This window comes from Homarus americanus, unplaced genomic scaffold, assembly GCF_018991925.1.
Source record: "Homarus americanus isolate GMGI-L3 unplaced genomic scaffold, GMGI_Hamer_2.0 scaffold57980, whole genome shotgun sequence".
NCBI lineage: Eukaryota > Metazoa > Arthropoda > Malacostraca > Decapoda > Nephropidae > Homarus > Homarus americanus.
In genome coordinates, this window is record NW_024716703.1 from 9,082,689 (window position 1) to 9,105,958 (window position 23,270).

The following is a 23,270-nucleotide window of genomic DNA, read 5'->3' on the forward strand; positions in this document are numbered from 1 at the left end:
GATCACAAATACACTTGTTCAACAACAATAACAAATTATGAGAGATGGAAACTCTGTTTTTATGGGTTCAAGACTATGTAGGTGAAGGCTGTCACACTATATTTTGTACTAATAATTTTGCTATGAGAACAAACTGTCCGACGAGACTATACCATAGTAGCTAAGAAAAAAGAACAGATTTCATAATGCCACCGAAAACTACTCTTACATATTTTGTTTTAATTTCTAATTTTACCATCTTATGGCGGCTAGCTTATTGTGTGCACCCCATACTCATCCTGTGAGCGGTAGCGCAAAAGGATTACTGAATAGAGTTCACAAACGGTCTTTATAACTAACCCAAAGGTCAGGATATTATGGCATTGAATATTATAGAGTATTTAAAATAAATTCTTTGCTTAGTTCTATACATAGAGGGTAACTTATTCGCAACTGTGTGAGTACAGAAGTGTGCGGCAGTATGTCTGGCCGCACACTTTGTTATTCACATTTGCGTTAGTAAGAGGTATTTAAGCACGTTGTGTGTTTGGTTCTATACATGGGAAATTATATAGCTATTGAGTGCAAAAACGTGGATATAATCTCAATATGTCAACTATCTTGCCATTAGAGATAAAGTGTTGTGCCATTTCACAGACAGTGCGCTTGGACCTGTCCCTTAAAGGTTCTATCTTCATCCAGTCGAAGACGTAGTGTTCGAGTGTGTGGCCATACGTTTGACCACACTTTATATTTAGTTTTGTTCACATCTGCTTGAGGGATATACTGCCAAAGGTACTTATAACCTAGCCTTAGTCTAGCGGTAACAACATCTTTTAATCTAGTGATCATGTTACTTGCTTCATATACTGTACATGTTTCGCTTGACACGTCTCACCATGGTAAACAATGGATTGACTAAATCCTGTTTACACTTGTATGCTTGCGTCAAATTCATCTATAAGTAATTTTCTAATTAAAGTTTAAAGGATTTTTTATTTATTTATTTATTTTATTTTTTTTAAAGATCAAGATTGTATTCAACAGTGTTTATTAGCCGCGAATCTGGCGAGGGCATCAACTGTGCCATGTTCTTTGAGGCCTACAGTATGTGAGAGGGGATCCACAACAGTTTGATCTTGACACCCAGGTCAACAAGGTACGCATATTTGTGTCTGGCAAGTAGTGAGGATAGAGAATCAGTGATGATGAGACTGTCAGTGACAGTGGTTTCAATAAATTTAATAGCTGTGAGTATGGCAACTAATTCAGTTTGTAGAGTGGATGCCCAGTTGTTAATTCTACCTCCTTTCTCAATTGTATTACCGTTAGGTTGTCACAACGATAGCACTTCCAGCCCTCCCACAGGCGGTGTTAAGAGATCCATCAGTGTAGATGGTCTGTGTGATGTTATCGTCAGTCTGTAGGGTGTGTATGTGTTAAAGAGCTCTGACTTTGACAGGAGATAAATACTTTGTATAATTAATCACTTAGGCGGATAGGTCTGTATTGTGATATCGAAGGGAACTATTCGCCAGGGTGATAGGAAGTGCTGTTGTGTCTCAACTTTGTACAGATGGTTTCGTCCAAACATTTTCATAATTATGTGTAGCTGTAGTTTGGATCCATTTAGCCTCACCAGTCCCATGGTTCATACATTCTAGTAATTTTAAGGAAACAATGTTATCAGTATCACCAAGCAAAAGCCTCAGGCCTATCATGAGGTTGACTTCAATTAATCTATCTTTGACACTGTGTATACCTAGTTATTTCATCATATTAAGTACTTAAGTGCTCATGGGACATCCTAGGATAATTCTGAGGGCTTTATGTTGCATTTTTTCGAGCATGTCAATGCCTTACCCGTCACGAAGGACCAGGGCTGATGCGTGGTAATCTATCAGGCAGTACTGTGTTTTAACAATTCTAATATTAACACAATAATGTGGGCTTTACCCCGCTACACTTCTAAGAGGTTTCAGTCTGCCAGTACCTTGGCGAGTTAGCTGTTGTATGGCAGGTAAGGTACAAGGGGCGGAACACCAAGATATTCAAAAGAAGAAACATAGTCAATAATGTTGTTACCTATCTTGAACTTGGCGGGGCCGCATTTGCCGTTACCAGCTTGTTTGTTGAACACCTTAGTTTTCTCAGTGGAGATAATAAGTCCGAGGTTCTCACAGGCTGCATATACATGGTTCAGGGTGGTTTGCATTTCACGATGAGTTTTAGTATTTACAAGAATATCATCAGCAGAGCTGAGTGTGCTATTGCTGGGGTTGTCTGGTATTGAATTTAATAATGCATTCATAAGAACATTGAACGAAGAGGGACTAAGTACTCCTCCTTAACTTCACGTTTGTAACCCCGAACCAGTGCAGCAGCCCTTCTGTTAGTGAGGTAACCACTTATCCAGTGCAACAGACGACCTCCTATATCCATTTTGGCTAGATCTTATAATATAAGTTGCCTATTGGCAATATAATTTTTTTTTTACTGGGACTAGCCGACCCGGGCACATGTCATCGACCCAAAACGGGGCCTGGGGGCCGAAAAAATAAGAATAAAAAAAAATTAGAAGAGAAGAAGACTAAAATAATCTACACCACAAAGATGCCGGTAAACCAGCTTTTTGAGGTGAGACAGATTGTATGAGTATGGGAACACAGAAGAAGGTAGAGCATTCCACAGTTTGGCTGTGTGAGGAAAGAAGGGTGTACTATAACGCGTTATTCTAGTGTGACCGACATCCAAACAGAAACGGTGGGCACCGCGGGCAAGACCAGTGTTATGAGCCCATGGCCTTGCCGGCGGTACACAGGATGCAAGTTTTAGGTCAAGAAATGTGGTGTGTCTGTGCCTTTAATCCCCATGCACAATTAGGAATGTGGTATTGTGGTAATGCAATTATGGACACCTTTACCATGGGTGATGCCATTTATAAGAACATAAGAAAATAAGGAGACTGCAATAGGCCGGTTGGCTTGTGCACGGCAGCTCCTGTCGAGAGTTACTACCACTCTCTATCATACATGAAACTATCTAGCCTCCTTTTAAAACTTTCCAGCGTTCCAGCACTTACTACAGAGTTGCTAAGCTTGTTCCACTCGTCCACCACCCTATTTGTGAATCAATTCCTTCCTATCTCCCTCCTAAACCTAAACTTATCCAACTTAAATCCGATGCTACGGATATTATAAGAACTTGATCTATATCTCCTTTATTGATTCCTTTCACCAATTTAAATACTTCTATCATATCTCCCCGCACTCTTCGTCTTTCTAGGGAATGCAAGTTTAGTTTCTTTAACCTATCTTGATATGGAAGGTTTCTAAGCAGGCACTTCCTTTAGGGGGGGCGAACAGGGGCGACCGCCCGGGGCCCCGCGCGTGTGGGGGCCCCGCGGGGCCCAGCACTAGACCCAGTGACCTCGTACTCATTACCTGTTGACTGGTTAATCTGACCTGATGGCTTACGCCACCATCGCAACCTTGACCTTACCCTCCATAGCGGCAGTCCCATGGGGGTTGGTGGGGGTGGGTTCCTCTGACCGCATAATCTGACACTAGTGTGGGGCCCCGCAGTGGCTGAGTTGCCCCGGGCCCCGCACCCTCATAGGGACGGCCCTGTTTCTAAGTCCCGGAATCATTTTCGTCATTCTTCGCTGCACCGACTCCAGCGAATTGGTATCCATTTTATAATAAGGGCACCAGAACTGAACCGCATAATCGAGGTGCCGCCTGACTAGCGCAAGATATAGTTGCAGTAAGACCTCTGCACTCTTATTACTTACACTTCTAGATATAAAACCTAAAACTCTGTTTGCCTTATTTCGAACATTAACGCACTGTTTTCTAGACCGTAGGTACGGGCTTACAAGTACCCCTAAGTCTCTTTCACAAGTCGACTTCTCTAGGTTGATGTTGTTAAGGCTGTATATTGTGACAGTATTTTTTCTTTCAATATTAAGTACGCTGCACTTGCTGGTGTTGAATTTCATTTGCCATTTTCTGACCACTCCTGGAGTTTATTTAAATCCTCCTGTAGTGCATTTGCATCCTGCCCGGAATTAATCTGCCGCCCAATTTTGGTGTCATCCGCAAACTTGCTTTTGTCACTGGTGATCCCAGAGATCGTTCATTTAGATTATGAATAAGAGTGGGCCCAGTACTGACCCCTGGGGAATCCCACTGGTTACACAGCCCCACTCAGATTTAACACCATCTACGCTGACCCTCTGTGTTCTATCGGTGAGTCATGATTTTATCCAATTTAAAACTTTCCCCTCGATACCATGAGCCTTAACTTTTCTCAGACGCCTCTGATGCGGTACTCTGTCAAACGCTTTGCTAAATTTTAAGTAAATAACATCGTAATTTTCGCCATTATCTACTACCTCGAAGACTTTCCTAAAAAAACGTTAGGAGACACGTGTTCTCTGATTCTATATGAGAGTCTGCCAAGAACCATCCACTCCAGGGTTTTACATAGGCAGCTGGTTAGTGGTATGGAACGAAAAGCATCAGGCTGTCCTGGTTTCGGTATGGTACAACAATACTGTTGGTCCATGATATGGGTAGTTGGCCTTCGGCATGGCTCATATTGTACAATGCCAATAATGGATTGCCAAATACAGGCGTTAGTAGTCGAACGATATTGTTAGTGACTGTCTCTTCACCAGGGCAGTGGATCTATCCCTGTGCGATAGCGGGGTCAAACTCCCTCTCAGTATATGGAATATCTCACTCATCATGCTGTTTATCCAGCATAAATTTAATAAGATTACTTCTCTAAATAGGCTTCACATCAAGGAGTTCTCGAGTCCTAGTTGATAACATGTCATAGCTAGAGACATGAGCCCACTTTGTTATTAGCTCATTCGATTTTTGCAGTGGGTGTGGATGGGCGACGTGTCTACTGTTTTTACCTTTGATTGTGTTTAAGTCCCTACAAGCTTTGATCAGGGGATTGTGTTAGACCAGGCTGTTCACATATGTTTCCTATGCATTGTGTATGAGTTCGTTTACACGTTCCCTGACTGCAGTAAGGAAAGAGTGATACAATTTTAGCATTTGAGGTGTTCTAACTTGTTTGTAACCCTTACCCACCCTCCTGACTATACCCTGAGTTATTTTCAGTATGGAATCATCATAGCACTGTTGTGGTCTGTTCTTATGATGTAGACTACGTTTCCTCCGTTTTCGGTAGAGGCATTGTTGGTGAAGTATGTATAAGTCCTATCTACCAGATCATCATGGATACTTTGATAGTTGTCAGGCTTGTAATCCTTGTACCAGTCATGGATGAAGTCTATAAACTGGCTTTCATGTTCTTGCTTGACTGTGAGTCTACGTCTGTTAAGTTTTTCACCAGTGGGGGTGGCAGTGGCTACATGTATACTAGCTTGGATTGGGTTGTGGTGAGACATAAGATCAGTGACAACATCAGAGCTTTGAGTTGTATATGATAGATTAAAGCCAATACATTTGTCTACAGCCCCGTTGGTTCATTATTACTTATAATTTGAGTATCTCCATATGCACTGAGAAGTGAGATATGTCTCGTACCATTGTTGTTAGTGATGGGGTCACCTAATTTCTTGTGTCTAGTATTCAGGTCGCCAATTAGGGCAGTGGATTCAGTGTGTACAAGGTCTGGGAGATCTGTGTATTGAAGCTGATCTCAGGGAGCTGAGACGTTTAGCACGTTGAGTGTTGAGTTGCCCAGGTGGATAGGGATTCCATGGTACCGAAAGTTGGTAGTCTTTTTGGATACAAGAGGTACTGTACATGCGGTAGTGACTTCTTAACATACATCGAACATGTGTGAGTAGAACTAGGATCGCAATACACATAATTGGACAGACTGGGTGGGGGCTTACCATTAGGTGTGAGACGCTCCTACAGACACACAATACCGATGTCCTCAGTTACAACTTTGTGGTGGAGGTCAAGGTATCGTTTTCTGAAGGATGAGATATTCCAATTCATCACCTTCACCTCCCTGTGTCTCCTTACACAAGGATTTGGTTAGGGTTATGTGAAATGAAATATAAAAACACGTGACACCTTCCACAGTGTGCTTAGAAAAAAATTCCTGCTGACCCCTCTGCAGGTAGGGCCATGGCTGGTGTCTACATCTCCCGCCCTGGTGTCCCAGAACCTGATAAACTTTCTCTCCGAGTTTTAGACAGAGCATCCTCTACTCAGGCCGAGCAGACAACCCTCCTTGTTGCTCTCCTCGTTGAGGAAGAAGCCGGGGACCCAATCCCCTGCTCGTCTCCTGTGGTTCTAGGTCTCCTCTTGATATATTCGCATCTGTATTATGGGAGAACAAGGACCTCATCCTCGGAATACGAGAGCTAACTTCATCACTCCAGGATGCAGGCTGTCCAGTGACATTCCTGTGGATACCAAATCAAGTCAGTATATCGGTGAATGAGGCAGCAGATAGACTGGTCAACACCGGCTCTAACATGGTCACACCGGATTAAGTCGTCCCTCGAACAATTCGACAACATAGAACACAAATTCGTCACAAACAGAGAGAGGCTCGGGAAGCAGTCATCCCTCTGGACTCCCACTCGCCTGGTACGATGCCCTCCGCAAACTTCCTGACTTTTCGTATGTGTACGGAAAAGGGTCGCGGAAGAGGGACGTTATTGCTGCTTGACTCATCACCGGGTGCGATTTTTCTTGGGAGATTGGTATCCCAACCTCCCCCAAGAAATCTGCTTGTGTAATATGCAAAAGAACAGACAACCGTACACTCATCCACTACTTCCTGAGATGGACCACCACTCCGCAACCTACTGACGGAAGCACAATGCTTATCACCTGCATGCTGGCTAAATATTTTATTAATGATATTGATGCTATTTTGAAGGAATAGCTTCCTTCCTTCCTTCCTTAGGCATTAGTAAGCCCCTTTGTATTACAATATTTAATGTATATGTACTTGAGATTCCTAGTGACAGCACTAGGATCCCTCTTCCTATAATATGGAATAAACTGCTGAAATTGATTTTTTTTTCTGGATCATGAAGGAAATGCCACTACTCCTCCTACTTGTAGGCAAAATATGAGATAATTATCATGACACATGAACACTTCTATGAGTTTTGCTGACACAATGTGAACCAAACAATGTATTTCTGCCATTACGAGATATTTACAAACATGATCTATCGCTTGAATGTTATACGTAGCACCCCATTCTATCTCTTTGTGAATAACACCCCATTCTATCTCTTTGTGAATAACACCCCATTCTATCTCTTTGTGAATAAAGGTCTACTTTTGGAAGCTGACTGTTATATAAAAGTGTAAGGAACATGGTATGGCAAGACAATATTATTTATTTACTCTCTTACGATTTTCAGTCAGGTGATCGACAACGTCACAGCATGGAGAATGTATGTTGTCGCTGTTTCTGCTCCACTCGAGGTGGTTGCTTTGTCGTAGCTGTTGGGAGGCTGGTAAGTCATTTAACACGTTCTTAAAAACTTCCTGCTTTATTGTCTGTGTTAATGCTAGACTTAATCAAATTTACCCGAGGAACTGTTTAAAAACATTTTATCATATATGGTTTATCTTTTACTGCACTTTACCCGAATCATATCTCAAATATCATAACGATCAATGGACTAATAAACTCGATAGGGCAGTGCTAAGATTAAAATATGCTACACCTGCAAGAAACAATGCTACAATCAACTTCCTTGGGATTGTGGAAATATTATTTTAAATTTTATATCAATCAATCATCGCGGCATCCTCCTGTCTGAAGGTTGGCGATTGTTAGATGTTCTGGGTAATAAGTTCTATATACAGAGAGAACACAAACACCTGTATAGTTTTGTAGGTTCGGTTTACTGATAAGAGTATGTACACAGAGTGTGATAGCACTGCTCCCTAGCTAGGTCCTGGTCAACTACTATAGACGACGTATGGCAAGTGATACATTAGCAGCTTCCATACGTCGCCAGGCACATTAATTAAGCGTGGGATATGGTAATAACATTGCCACACGCTGCTAGCTAGGCTGAATAAATATAAATGGAGCACATACATAATATACATACATGATACATAATCCAGCATACATAATATACATACACCTCCCTCCCCCCTATACGCTCATAGCAAAGTCTTGAGCGGACCTTTTCTTCTGGATCCGTTCTGAGCGTCGAGGGACTTCATCACTGGGAAGGGTATGGGACTCAACACTGGTGGCGGGGTCAGCAGAAGGCATTGTTACGGGGCGGAGAAAACGGCGGTTCCTCCACCACACACGACCACTGGGTAACCGCACCTGGTAGTCCCGTGACCTGCCGAGACCCATGACTACGCCTACTTTGTCCCAACGTAGGGAGGTCGGGTCCTGAACACGGACTTGGGTGCCGACACTCAACCTGGGGAGAGAACGGGCGTGGTCGTTGTAGCGGGCGACGACGTCCTGAACACGTTCGGCGGCTCGGCGATCACAATCCTCTGTCTTGGCCTGCCACTCCTTGGAGAAGGATTGAGGGTGAGCAGGGACACAAGAACGAAGGGGGCGCCCATACAAAACCTGGGCAGGGGAGCGTCCGGTGTAGTTAGGTGTGTTGCGGAGTTCAAGAAGACCCCGGTCGAAGGCCTCGCAGTCAATATTCCCAAAAGGGGCCACCTTAAGGATGAGGTGCTTCAAAGATTTGACAGCAGCCTCAGCGTGGCCGTTGGACTGCGGGTAATGGGGCGATGACAACACATGCCGGACTCCCCATCGGTCGAGGAACGCAGCAAAGTCCCGGCTTGTGAACTGAGGCCCTCCGTCGGTTCGCAGGCGTACAGGAACGCCCACGTCACGGAAGTAGTGGCGGAACTTGCTGATGGTGGCGGCAGACGTCGTGTCATTACCGCCCTTGATGACAACCGGCCAACCAGAGAGACGGTCGACGATAACCAGGAAGGACTTTCCTGACACACAGAAAAAGTCGGCCGACACAGACTCAAAGGGGCGGGTGGGGTTGTCGTCACTCATGAAGGGTACCTGCTGCTGGCTGGGTTGTAATACGTGGCGGGGCTTACACACCTGGACAGCATTGGAGATGTCGGGGTCGATGCCAGGCCGGAACACAGTCTGTCTTGCACGTCGTTTGGTGGCCTCGGCTCCACGGTGACTGTCGTGGAGGCGAGCCAAGGCGTGGGGACGTGAAGCAGCAGGGACAACTACCGAAGGAGAGGTGTCACTGGCCAGAGGTAGGGGTAGGGCGGCAGCAGGGTAGTTGCTGCTCCCTTCGTGCACCCTGTTGGCGTGTCTTACCTCAAGAATAGGTTTGGGGAAGTCCTGGGAGATGATGGCCAACTCTTGACAATGTCTGTAGGACAGCAAGGGAGTCGGGACACCATTATGCACGTCAATCCAGGCCTGACACGACCTGTTGCCAAAGGTGACATGTGCATAGAGTGAACCCAGGGCTGGGGCCATCTGTGAACCATCTGCCGTGACGCAGAGGTGCTCGGGAGGCGGTCCTAGGTCGCTTGGAGAGAGCCCCAAGCATCGCAAATGCTGGGGACCGATGACTGTAGCATCAGCGCCGGTGTCGGGCAACATCTGAAGACGGGATGACACACCGCCGTAGGTCACGATGACGCTGATGTACTGGGGGGCTTTGGTCCTGGGATGCGAGGAGTACACCCTCCTAAAATGGGTCGGGCTTTGTCCAGGGTCGTCGTGCCTCTGATTTGGCGACTGTGGGCGGCCCTCACTGGTAGAAGGGCGCCGAAGCTTCCGCCGACGCTGTCCCTTGGGTTCGTGGGTAGGGCAACACTTGTCATAGTGGCCCAGACGGCCGCACACATTGCACTGGACGCGTTTGGCTGGGCACCGTACTGTGAGTGACCAGTGGCCCTTACGGTCACAACTGTTGCAGGTAGACTGAGCAGCTGGACATACCTGTGTTCCGTGCTGCTTACCACAGTTGTTGCAAAATGAACCGGGCGTGGACGTGGTGGGCGAAGGCGTAGGAGCAGACTTCTTGTCCTTCTTGTACCGGGACAGCGCGTACAGCTGTAGGGGGAGCTCGGATGGCAGAGGTGGCACACCTGGCAGCCTCATAGGAGCGACATATCGTCAACACATCCTGAAGAGAAGAGGAAGAGTCGAGGGAGGTGAGGCGTTGGACAAGTTCCTCGTCCTTAACACCCATCAAGATCACCTGCTTCAACTGGGTCTCCTCACACTGCTGGTGGTGGCCTAAACATATATCTACCTCTTCCGAGGCTCTCTTAAGACGTACATAAAAAGCGTCAAAAGACTCACCCTCCATCTGTCTGCAGCTAAACAATTCCCTCCTGCGCAGAGCTTCATTCTGCTGTCCTTTGATGTGCCGTTGTAGAACGTCCAGTACCTCCTCTACAGACAGCGAAGAGGTTGGGGGTACCTGCAACGTATGTTCTAAGACACGCTGAACTTCCAAGGACAGGCACATACGCAGCTGGATGAGTTGTTTAGGCTGTGACAAACTCTGGAGATCCACCATTGTAGCATAATCAGCCCACCGCCGCCGCCATTCGCGAAAAGTCTGGAAATTTACATCAGGCTCCAAGATGGGCGGTGTTTGAGCTGCTGCTTTAGGTGGGGCTGGGGGGCGTGAAGGGAGCATGGATGAGGTATCTGAACCATTCAGTACCGAGGCAGTGTTAGAGCCAGGGGCTTGGTTAACAGTGAGGCGAGATATCAAGGCTTCAAACCGTGCACTGTCTTCCATTCTCCGTTGGTGGTCTCGTTCTGCCTCTGCTTGCCTTCTGTGCTCATCCGCCAAACGTCTGTGAGCTTCATCCTCGCGTCTCTCATCTCTCATAAACTTCATTAAGGCAATTATCTCTGGAGATAACGCTGAATGGTGAGGTGAAGGGCTGCGCGATGTTGTGGGAGCTGGGGTGTCATGGTCAGCCTGGTCATCCATCTCTGGGGGACTATCATCCGCTTGACTCATCCAGGCGCTGGGTCCACGGCTACGTAAGGCATGAGACATAACTACTTTATCTGTGTACTGTGTCTTAAATCAGTGTTGACCGGTCAGCCCGTCGTATCAAAAAGATTTCAGACAAAAAAAATTTAATTCAATACACAGATAAGTAGGTTATATATATAAAATATATATAATGAAGCCGCGCGGTCAGCAAGTGTTAGTACATGTATGTGTGTATGTCTCAGGCAGGCAGAGCGTCTCGCCCCAGCTGTGAGGGAGGGGGGGGTGGAGGCGGCGCTGTGAGGGAGGGGGGTGGAGATAGGAGTAGCTCAGTCGCTCTCTGTAAACGGTCAGAGGAGGGTGCGCTGAGCTCTACACCCCACAAATGCCCAGAACATGCCGTATACCTTGGAAATCCGTTCGAACAAGGTCACACATGAATGGCACGAAACACACAATGCACTAAACACTTCACAGAAAATCACTGTCACTGACACTGCTCAAAGTTGCGAAATTCTTCGAGGGATGACGCGGGGTTGACCCAAGGCGGGGATCCATCAGCCGGCTTTCCACAAACTTGCACTAATCACTCGTAATAATCCAGTAAAACTACGCACTGCGCCATGTTAGATGTTCTGGGTAATAAGTTCTATATACAGGAGAGAACACAAACACCTGTATAGTTTTGTAGGTTCGGTTTACTGGATAAGAGTATGTACACAGAGGTGGATAGCACTGCTCCCTAGCTAAGGTCCTGGTCAACTACCATAGACGACGTATGGCAAGTGATACATTAGCAGCTTCCATACGTCGCCAGGCACATTAATTGCGTGTGGGATATGGTAATAACATTGCCACACGCTGCTAGCTAGGCTGAATAAATATAAATGGAGCACATACATAATATACATACATGATACATAATCCAGCATACATAATATACATACAGCGATCACAGTCATTCATTCGCAGACATATTTGGGCTGTCTTTACCAGCAGTCCTGCCAGAATTTGCATCTCTCTAGTGACCCAACTTTAAATTTTATTCATTCATCCTTGCCTCTGCCTTCCCTGACCACCCTGCCTTTAATTTTACCCATCAATACTGGTAACATTATCCCTTCATCCATAATTATATGGCCAAAATATCTCATTTTCTTTATTCTGCAAATTCCCAGTATTTCTCTCGTTGTTCTTATCAATCACAGAATTTCAGAGGCTTATTTCGATTAACCCTTTAGAGGGCAGTGTAGCCGTTAGGTATTATATTCAGCTGAGATAAATCCTTGCTCCATAGCGGATTAAAGTGGCCCTACTTGTGACTCATACAACAGCACTGACCATACCTAACATTTCAGAAGCCTTTTTCTTAAATTGAAATTATTGTCCAATTTTAGCGTCTTAAATTTATATTTAGTGTTTTTGTCTGAACTTATCTTCTTTTTCTTTTGCACAACTACCATCACAACTAATGTTCGTTCCCAAATACAATAAAACTTTCCACTTGCTAAATGTTGATAAAGTATCTTGGTGTAAATTATGATGAAACACACAACCACTTCGTCAAAACTCGATTTTATAAACTTAGTTTAAGAAAAGTTATTTTTTCTTATGGACTTTAGTTTTCAGTAAGATAAATCACATCAACCATCAGGCTGGTTGTGTCGGGGCGAGGAAGAACTATGGCGGCGGGTACGTTAGTTACCTTCCAGTCATCACCAGGAACACTACTCAAGATTAATAACCTATTTAACTATTTATCTTATTATTTATGTTTTATAATATATTAAATAATTTATTTACAGATTTTGTCATTGTGATTAACCTGAAGCAGTTTAACCTGGTTCACTACTTACTGTAATTGAAGGTGAACACTATGAATCATAAAGGATCTCTTGTATTGATGCCACGCCAACACAAGAGCCTGAGCGTGTTATTGTTTGTTAAACTGCTGCCATATAAACATGTGTTTTGCCAAACTATCTACTATTTTTTTACTATTTTTTCGTTCATTATGTATACAAATTACCATCAACAATAATAAACACAATAGGGCTGTAGTTAACCTCCAAGGAACAATGTCTGAGGTTGAGAAAATGTTTGTAATATACAGTATGTCTAGGAGATGGACTGAACCTAAATTACAGAATATACACAAGTTCACCTTGGTTGGTAAAATACGCACACACACACACACACACTTGCTCAAAAATCCCCACCATACCAACTTTGAACCCTTGATATAACTCTTTAATTTGACTTAAGCTATTGTCAAAAGTCTCGGTATCTATAGCATTGAGAGGACTAAATCTTATTGTTGAGGGTATCGGCTCGCATAACTTCCATTCAGATCCTTTATCTTTCTTTCTAGTGTGTGGACATCATCGACATCTTGTTTATGTATCAGTGGAGGTTTCCGGGTAAGTTTATCTGGATAGGTGACTAATGTAGCGTGGGAAGGCCGAAGAGTAACAGAGAGAGAGAGAGAGAGAGAGAGAGAGAGAGAGAGAGAGAGAGAGAGAGTGCATTTCTAAAACCAACACATTTTATCACATTCTATAACTGTCGTCTTTTTTTTTCCAAGGAATTTCACCTCCCACGTTAAGAGTGAAAATATGAAAATGTGGCAATAAGGAAAGGGAAACAGGAAAACTTAAGAAAATAAAGAAAAATAAGTGGCATGAAAGAAAATTTTTAATGAAGATAAATTACCTTCAAATTTTAACATTGTAAGAATGACTAATTTTTAATTATGTATTATTTTTAAGAATTTGAAAATGAATGAAAGTGATTATCATTTTGTTGCCTTTATCTTTATTTGATTTAATATGAACCTGGTTGAATTATAGTCTGTTTGTCGGTCTATCCGTCTGTCTGTCTGTCTGTCTGTCTGTTTGTTGGTTTCTCACACTTCTACTTCATTTCAGAAACCTTACTGTATGTGTTTATCAAATCAGTCTGTGCCGTGGACATTGCTCTCTGCATACTACTAATCATCGGCGCAACATTCGTAAGTAAAAATTGTAGTTTTATTAGTATGCAAAAGTGTATTTATTAATGTATTTTAATGAATAATTAAAAATCTTATTATTAATGGGGGATGAAGGAAAGTGTGTTGTAATAAAGCGTTGGGTAAAGTGGGTTCTTTATGTGTTGTAAGTGTTGAGCTCTGACATGACATCGAGTAAAAACAACAACAATAATAATCAGGCCTCCGAGATAGTTAGTTAGTTAGGTAGTTAGTAAGGTAGGTAGTTACTAAGTTAGGTAATTAGTGAGTTAGGTAGATATCTAGTTAGGTCTGAAACTCATAAACTCTGACCTTTTAGTGATGTTAATAATACCATACTTCTGAATTTTCTGATGAGAATGACATGTATAAGTACGAATAATAACAATATTTCTCAATATACAAAAAATAACCAAAAAATACATTTATGTTTTAGGAAGATTTCTGTAAAATTTCAGTATAGTTTAGTTTAGCTCTACTTTTTGACAGGTTGAGACAGAGGAAAATTATAGACAGGCAGATGCTGAAGGATGATCAAAGCAATAGGAGAACTAGGCTATTTGTGCAAAGTGATCAAGGCAGCGTTCATGATCAAGAAGTTTAACAAACTCGCAACGAACAAAAAACTTGAATATTAATAGAATCATCAATTTCCTCCTTAATTAACTTTAATTTTATTTACTTACTTCATGGAATTTTTTATTGTGTTTATTTCAGCTGATTATTATCAATAGCAGTCAGTGATGTATTAATAATGCATTGACATTCAGTGTGATATAACAAGATATGATAAGGCTTTCTACATGAGAATTGTTAAGGGATGATAAAGACAAAACATATTTACATTAGAGTTTTGTTTATAACATTAATCTTTATTCTGTAATTCTATCCTTTTTTAAATTGTGATCAAAAACCTTCTTTTCATGTATCATGCAACCGTATAAGGGCGACCAAATGTAGCAATAAACTATATTATAAGAAAATTTAATTACCGTATACAGAATGGCTCAAGGTTAGAACATAAGAACATAAGAACATAAGAATGGAGGAAACTGCAGCGGGCCTATTGGCCCATACTGGGCAGTCCCGTTTAAACCCAACCACTGTTGCTCATATAAGCATCCAACCTATGTTTGAAGCTATTCAGCGTATTCGAGTTAATGATGATATTTGGTGACTTGTTCCATTCATCCACTACTCTGTTTCCAAACCAGTGTTTACCTATTTTAAGCCTAAATCTAAATTTGTCTAATTTAAAACCATTGTTAGGAGTTCTCTCCTGGTTGGATAGTTTGAGTACCTTTGTAATGTCCCCTTTGTTTAGCCCTGCCTTCCACTTATACACCTCTTCAGGTCGCCCCTCGCTCTACGTCTCTCGAGGGAGTGCAAATTAAGATGCTTTAACCTGTCTCTATACTCAAGGTTCCTAATGCCCGGGATTAGTCTTGTCATTCTCCTCTGAATTCTTTCCAAGGATTCTATATCCATTCTGTAATAAGGTGACCAGAACTGAACTGGGTAATCAGGTGTGGTCTCACAAGAGCAAGATACAGTTTTAGGATGACCTCGCTAGTCTTGTAACTAACACTCCTTTGTATGAACCCAAGTACTTATTAGCCTTGTTACGAGCAAAAACACATTGTTTACTTGGCTTAAGGTTCCTACTTATCATTACTCCTAAATCTCTCTTGCAGTCGGATTTCTCTATGGCATCGTTGTTCATCTGGTATCTGGTTTCCCTGTTTACATCTCCTATACTGAGTACTTTACATTTGTCGACGTTGAATTTCATCTGCCATTTTTCAGACCATTCGAAATTTTTTTTTAGATCTTCCTGTAGTTTTGTGGAGTCCTCGTCAGATTTAATAACACGTCCTATTTTAGTGTCATCAGCAAATTTGCTTATGTTGCTGTCTATGCCGATATCTATGTCGTTTATGTATATAATAAATAATAATGATCCAAGTTCTGAGCCTTGGGGAACTCCACTTGTGACGTTACTCCAATGGGACTCAGTGCCATCAATGCTCACTCGCTGTTTCCTGTCCTGTAACCACGCCCTAATCCATTTAAGGATATTACCTTTGATGCCATGTGCTTCTACCTTTCTAATTAGTCTTTCGTGGGGGACTCTGTCGAAGGCTTTGCTAAAGTCGAGATATACCACATCATAATTGTGCCCCTCGTCCACGGATTCGAAAACTGATGAAAAGAATGTTAATAGATTAGTTAGACATGAACGTCCGCTTGTGAAGCCATGCTGGGAATTATTGATCAATCTGTGCTTCACCAGGTGATTTCGAATAGAGTTTGAAATGATTGCTTCCAGTAATTTGCCTACTATTGATGTTAGACTGATTGGGCAGTAGTTAGAGGATAGTGATCTATCCCCCTTCTTGAAAATCGGTATTACATTCGCTATCCTCCAGGATTCTGGTACTACACCTGTTTTTAAGGACATGTTAAACAACTTTGCTAAGGGCATACTAAGCTCTTCTTTACATTCCTTTAATACTCTGGCAAATATATCATCAGGACCCGGTGACTTATTAGGCTTTAGTTTGTCTATTTGCTTACTAACATCGTTACTAGTCACTACTATCTCGCTTAATTTGTTTTCTTCACTATCTCTGAATAGAGTCGGTGCCTCGGGTATCATGTTTAAATTTTCGGTGGTGAAAACTGTTGAAAAATATTTATTCCAATTATTGCTAATTTCTCTGTCGTTATCAGTGAGCTCGCCGGTGTCTGACCAATCTTTTCTCGTGTTTTAGTTTGATACATTTGGTAGAATCCTTTGGGGTTTGTCTTCGCCTCCCTTGCTATCCTTACCTCATTATTCCTCTTGGCTTTCCTTATCTCGGTTTTAACCCTACTCGCCAATACCCTATAATAATCCCGGAGGTAAATTTCGCCACGATTTATCCTTCTACCTATAGCCTTCCTTTGGCCAATGATGTTCTTTAAATAATTATTTATCCATTTAGGGTCATTGTTGTCTGATCTGAGTTTTTTGTATGGTATGTTCTGCCTTTGTGTATTAAGTAACTCACTATTTAAATTGTCGTGGAACTCGGCAATCTCAGATCTCGTTAACAGGTCGGTATCATCTGTCAGGTTCACGGCCAAGCGCGACACCCCCTCTCTCAGCTGCCTCTTTAAACTGTCAAAGTTTGCCCTTCTGAAATCTGGTACTTAAGTGGAATTTTCCTTACGTCTGCCCTGAAAATCTAACTGGAATATAATTTCTTTGTGATCCCTGCTTGCAAGTTCGTTCCCTACCTCGACATTGCTAATGAGGTTTTCTCTGTTTGACAGAACTAAATCGAGTATATTATTACCGCAGGTGGGTTCGGTTATATGTTGACTTAGAAAACAGTCCTGGATCGTCTCGAGAAAATCCTCTGATTCTGAGTTACCTGTGAGGTCAGTCCAATCTATTTGGCCAAGGTTAAAGTCGCCTACTATACAGGCTTTGTTGTGTATGGAAGCCCTGCGCATTTCATCCCAGATAAGTCGCTCATTGACTCTATCAAGATTGGGAGGTCTATATATTACTCCTGTGATTAATTTTTCCCTACCGTCGATTAATTCTATCCAAATTGTTTCTGTACTCCGCTCAGTATTTATTTCCTTATTTATTTCACACTTCAGATTATCCCGAACATAGATTGCTACTCCGCCTCCTTTCCTGGTCTGCCTATCGGTATGGAACAGTTTGTAACCCGCAATTTGGTATTCGACCGGTAACTCACGTGTGTCTAGGTTGATCCACGTTTCAGTGAATGCTATTATATCGATTTTTTCGGTACATACCAAGGCCCTAATATCATCCATTTTGTTTCTCATACTTCTACTGTTCGCGTAGTATACATTTAAGTTAGTCGTGTTCTGAGTCCTTCCCTTACCGCATTTAGTTTTAAACTCCCTGTCTAATTTAGTTTTGTCATCATTCCTAACACTATTTCCCTGTAATCTTTCACTTTGTTTACCCCCTCCCACTGCAGTCTCCTCCACCCCTGTGCTCATATGTTCTCCTAGCAGTTTAAAGACTTCGATATCTTTTGAACTGCCCCCTCTAGAGCCCCAGCCAGGGTTGCTACTCCATCCCTAGACAGGTGCACCCCATCCCTAGCATAAAGGTCCCTTCTGCCGTAGAAGTTGTCCCAGTTGTCAATGAATGGGACTGATATTGACTTGCATTATCTGTCAAGACGGTCGTTGACACCAACTGCCCTTGACAACCATTCACTGCCAACTCTCCTTCTAGGCAGGACACCGCATATGATAGGGATCCCTCCCTTAGTCCTAATACGATCTATAGCTGCCTTGAACTTATCAAGAAGCTCCTCGCTCCTACACCAGCCAATATCATTGCTTACTGCACTGAGGCAGATAATGGGTTTGTTCCCATTACCAGACAAGATATTGTCCATCCTGTCAATTATATCCCCCACCCCAACCCTTTAGCCATTGTCAAGTCAAAGCCAAGTTTTATGACAAAAACCATTGAGTTAACACAAAGCAGTATTTGAGGCCCTTAACTGAGGCGGTCTTTTCATAAAGCTATTACCTTACGGGAATTACAATTGCCTTTTTTTTATGGGATTAGCCACCCGGGCACAGGTCAAAGACCTACATCGGGGCCTGGGGTAGGGTGTGTCAATTTAGGGGGTGAACTGGCTAAATTGAAAATCGAGTAATTTGGTAGCAATTTATTGTAGTCTTTAAGCATGCAAAACAATATTCTGGCATAAATTTTTTTTATAATAAGTCCTACCTACATCAAATGGATTTTTAAATGTACATATTTGTGAATTTATAACATAACCAGCGTTTGCACACATGTTACTGTTTCAAGTTTCAAATTATTATATTTTATTATCCGTAGTCTATTTGAAAGTAACCAATGCCTTCATACTCTCTTTGCTTTGGTTTCTTGTCATCAGTAGTCTGCTTGCTATTTGTGCTTTGATGTAACCTTCTCGCCTCTCGTGGCTGTAAACATGGCCCGCTGCTTCTGTGACCATTTTCACACATCTCTCCACACTTTGAGTGTGGGAAGGCCACTTCGGCACCTGCATTGGAGTCTCTTTAAGGTTTCTCAATTCTTGGCTAGTTAGACTTGTTGTCAATGGTGGCTCTAAGACTTCCAAACTCAAGTCAACCAATTCTGACAATTTGGTGGCATTGACGTTTATTGGGGGAACTTTTCTTGAATGAAACGAACAGTCTCCCAACTGGTCGTCATCTATTAGCGTTCCTCTAATCTTTAGAATGACTTCTACAGCCTCGGTTCGGAGATTGGTACATTGACTGCAAAGCATTGCTTGCAAAACTGCTTCTGATCGAGCATACCAAGCGGACCTTCTTGCCACAGGTAACACGATGTCCCTCACTACCTTCCTCTGTGTTCTTACTAGCTGCAATTGAAACAAAAGGTGATTGGGCCCATCCACCCACATAGGATTAAGTTTCACACTAAACCACTGGGGAAGATAAACTCCAATAATAAATTCAACAATTAACCTCAAATTCTTCAGCACTTTGCCCTTCAATTCGTGTTTGGAAATCCAAATCCTGCAGAAACGAAGAGCTGTAGTTAACCAACGGCTGTGACTGACAGGTCCAATCTCCAAGAGAGCCAATGACTGAGGCACTTCTCCTGATCTTATTGCTTGGGCAATACGATAAGCATAGGATTGATCTGTGCTGAGATCTTTGATGACTCCTTCAGACAACGCCGGAAGGGGAGGGCCAACTTCGACCTTTGGAAAGGTTGTATTTATTTCTAGTTGTGTTGCTTCATCCAGCATGATGCCAAGGGGACCTGACCACTTGTTGTTGCTCTTTGTAGGACCATCAAGTTCCTGGATGAGATGACGAAGAGGTAGCTCGCCTGTATGTAAATCACATACAATCCAAACAAGTCTTCTTCCTAGTTTTTTCTCTAAATGCGTCATTACACCCCCCTGCCATCCGGTGTTCACTGCAGTTGAATCTCCACCAACAGCCTGCAGTGAACTGCCAAGTCCTCTCTCCTGAACCCAACATAAAATATGATCAGCAATGACCTCTGCATGTTTCTTCCCTTCTACTTCAGTTTCGGGAGCAAAGTGAAACAAAAACCGACCACCAGGCTCAGAACAGACAGAGTAGTGTTCTTCTTTGATGAGACCTGGAAACTTTCTGTTCACTCCCTCTACTTCTAGCAAAACTTTTGTGTCATCTATTCTTCCATCAAACAAAAGACAGGAGAGCCCTCCCTCGCTTAAATCTTTTTCATGCTGATCAGATATTTCCTTCATTATTTTTTCTTGTGCTCTTCTAATTTTATTATGATCTATCACCAAAGATACATCCTCTCGGCTGATGAGGCCTGCATCTATCCAAGCGGCAGTTGCAATTTCTGCAGCCTCACGAAGTCCAGCATGGTGGCGAATACTAGCTAAAGCAATGTTTGAAATATTTCTTGTGTTGTATTTCATTTTCTTTGGTAAAGGTTCAGATGGCTCTTTGGAACTATCATCTGATGTTGCTTCCTGTTCATCAGAAGAACTATCAAAGAAGTGATAAACATCTTGACACAGCTCTTCCTCTCTTTGGATGGCTTCTTCACTCTTCATTTTCTTCTTTTGTTCCCTCTCTCGGATTTGTTCTCTCTTCTTGGCATTAGCAATCTGCTTCTTTGTTTCTGAATAATCTATTGAACCCATTTGCATACTTCCTTGGCCTTCTGCCTTTGTCCTCTGTGCCTTTATAAATTCAAGCTCTAAAACAGGGATCTTCTTTTCACGAGGACAACCACAATCAATGTGGGAATTATTTTCTCTCTTACCTGAGTGAGAACAGTTGGATTCAGAACATAATTGTATGGAGCACTTGCAGGTCAAAATGTCAAACAGAATATCAAGTGTGTGCAGAAATTCATTTTTCCTGGCCAAGTTTCCTTTACCAAGTGATGTTTCAACTGCTTTGTGCCATAATTTCGTTAGTTTTAGCTCAATAGTTCGACACTGATTAATCACAGGTGGTTTGAATAGTGCATTAGCTTTTGTCCATTGATGCAGAAGAGGGACTATCATGTCATTTATGAGTTCTTTATCTGTATAGTTCCTTCTGTCCTTTGCATTTTTTTCTCGAAGGAGTAACCCTAATCTTAGCATGTCTCTCACTGTTGGAAGTTCTGATACAGGAAGCTCCTTCCCTTCACCAACTAGCAGGCTCAAGTGGGTTGACAACTGACTTCTTGTCTTCAATTTTGACATCTTCACACTATCTGACAAATAGAAAAATATTTCAATGTTTCATAATTCAATAGTTGTTTCAAAAAATATCAATTTGTTTATCAAAAATGCTGTAACAGAAATAACATAATAATTTCTTAGAACATAATGTTTTATACAATGATATAAGTAACTGCGACAATCAAAATGTAGAATTCGTCTGGTAGAGTAGGTGCAAGTGCAATGAGAGCAAACCACCGTCTATGATATCTAGAAGGAGAGTGAGCCGGGCGCCTTATCCTCACGCTTGGTACAAGTCAAAACAATAATTAAACTGTCCCACACGGAGAGCCTGTTCATGTTCATGTTCTGACATGCATATTGTACACAAGCTATAGAACCATAAAATACTCCATAATCCATATGCTTACATGAGATTAGTTAATATCAAGTGAATAATTCTAATCAAGTCTCATTAATTTGTTGAAATACTGATATTTGAAACTTTAAGGTATAATTGATGTAGGTGAGGGTTATTTCAATTCATTTTTGTTTGCTAATCTCAAGTTTAGACATAAAGAGGCACAATATTTTGACTACCAAATTTGATTTTTAACATGTTGACAAAATTGACACACCCTAGCCTGGGGGTTAAACTATAATAATAATAATAATAATAATAATAATAATAATAATAATAATAATAATAATAATAATAATAATAATAATAATAATAATAATAATAATAATAATAATAATAATAATAAAAAATAAAAATTAATAAAAACATAATATAATATAATATAATATAATATAATATAATATAATATAATATAATATAATATACAAAAAAATATCAATATTGAAAAACGGTATATACATGTTGTGTTTTCAAAGAAAGAGGAGCAATTCAGAACACACTATTGTGTGTAAATGAGGCAGAAAGTCAGATTAGCAACCTGAGACTTGGTCACAATTTTTGTGATGTCATATGGTAGCAGGGTCTACCATTGGACAATACATTATGCTTCCATATTGTAAATACATTACCTTTGAATCTGTGCATACGTTATTCCTATTCTGTATTGCGTGAAAATTACTATTACTATTATGCTCAAAACCCATGAGCTTCATATAGAAAAAAAATTATAATCACTTCCCACCATCCTCGACAGGAAAACCGACGGCTGGTGATTTCTTGGGTGTGGTTTGCATTAGTAGTCCTGGTGATGCAGATCGTGTTGAGTGCCATCCTGATCGTTGAGAATAGGACATACATCCCACGCGGGCTGTTCTGGGTCCTCCTCTGCACGGCCGCCAACGTGTACATGATCCTCGTCGTCAGCTCCTACGGCTTTCTGGTTGTTATCTCTACACATTTATTTAGCTTCTACACTTCATTACTTAGATCTATGTGGCGATGGGCAAATAGTTCCCAACATAAAGATGAAATATTAATATATTCCTTCTCTACACCAACTTCACTAACTTCCAACGTTTACTGAAAAGTGATCTATTTGACTATTTTTTTATTCATTATTAACCATAGATATTAGTGAGACAGTTGAGATCTTGTCACTCTTACTTCATGCTAAACAATTGTGTGTATTTGACATGACACGCGACGAGCTCACCATCACTGTGAACACATACATATATACATACATACATGCAAACACATACAGTATATGTACACTTATATACATTCACATATACATAAACAAGCAAGACATGCACTTAAACAAAAGCAAAAATATTGCCAATGCATATACACATAAACATACACTAACACAAATACATGCTTATAAAGTAATATTAGTATACTACTACTTTACTGTCACTCGGAATCGAGTATGACGATCATCCAGCTATGATAAAATGATATGGGTTATTAGGGATGTCACCTAGGTTAATGAGTTTTGAGGTGACTAAAGTGCCCGATCCGGGACCGGCAGCGCCGTCCACATTTGTTGCACATGTAGAGGCAGCGTCTTTCCGTCGTTGGCGCTTATCTGCCTCGGTTAGCAGTCGGGCTAACTCGAAAGTATTGTCACCTTCTTGTGTGGTGCTCCTCCATGCTTTGCAATGTGGAGTAATCGAC

The 23,270-nt window shown here is 41.8% G+C and overlaps 1 protein-coding gene across 1 annotated transcript in view; it reads left to right on the forward strand.

The window, feature by feature from the left end:
- The first annotated feature begins 1,083 nt into the window (after positions 1–1,083).
- Positions 1,084–23,270, forward strand: part of LOC121858276 — a 31,989-nt gene continuing 9,802 nt past the window's right edge. Inside the window, exons 1-5 of the mRNA XM_042354586.1 lie at positions 1,084–1,138; positions 7,361–7,456; positions 13,305–13,353; positions 13,861–13,943; positions 22,345–22,530. Of these exons, the coding sequence (XP_042210520.1) occupies positions 7,385–7,456; positions 13,305–13,353; positions 13,861–13,943; positions 22,345–22,530 (390 nt within the window). The 5' untranslated portion in view covers positions 1,084–1,138; positions 7,361–7,384. The remainder of the gene's footprint in view (positions 1,139–7,360; positions 7,457–13,304; positions 13,354–13,860; positions 13,944–22,344; positions 22,531–23,270) is intronic.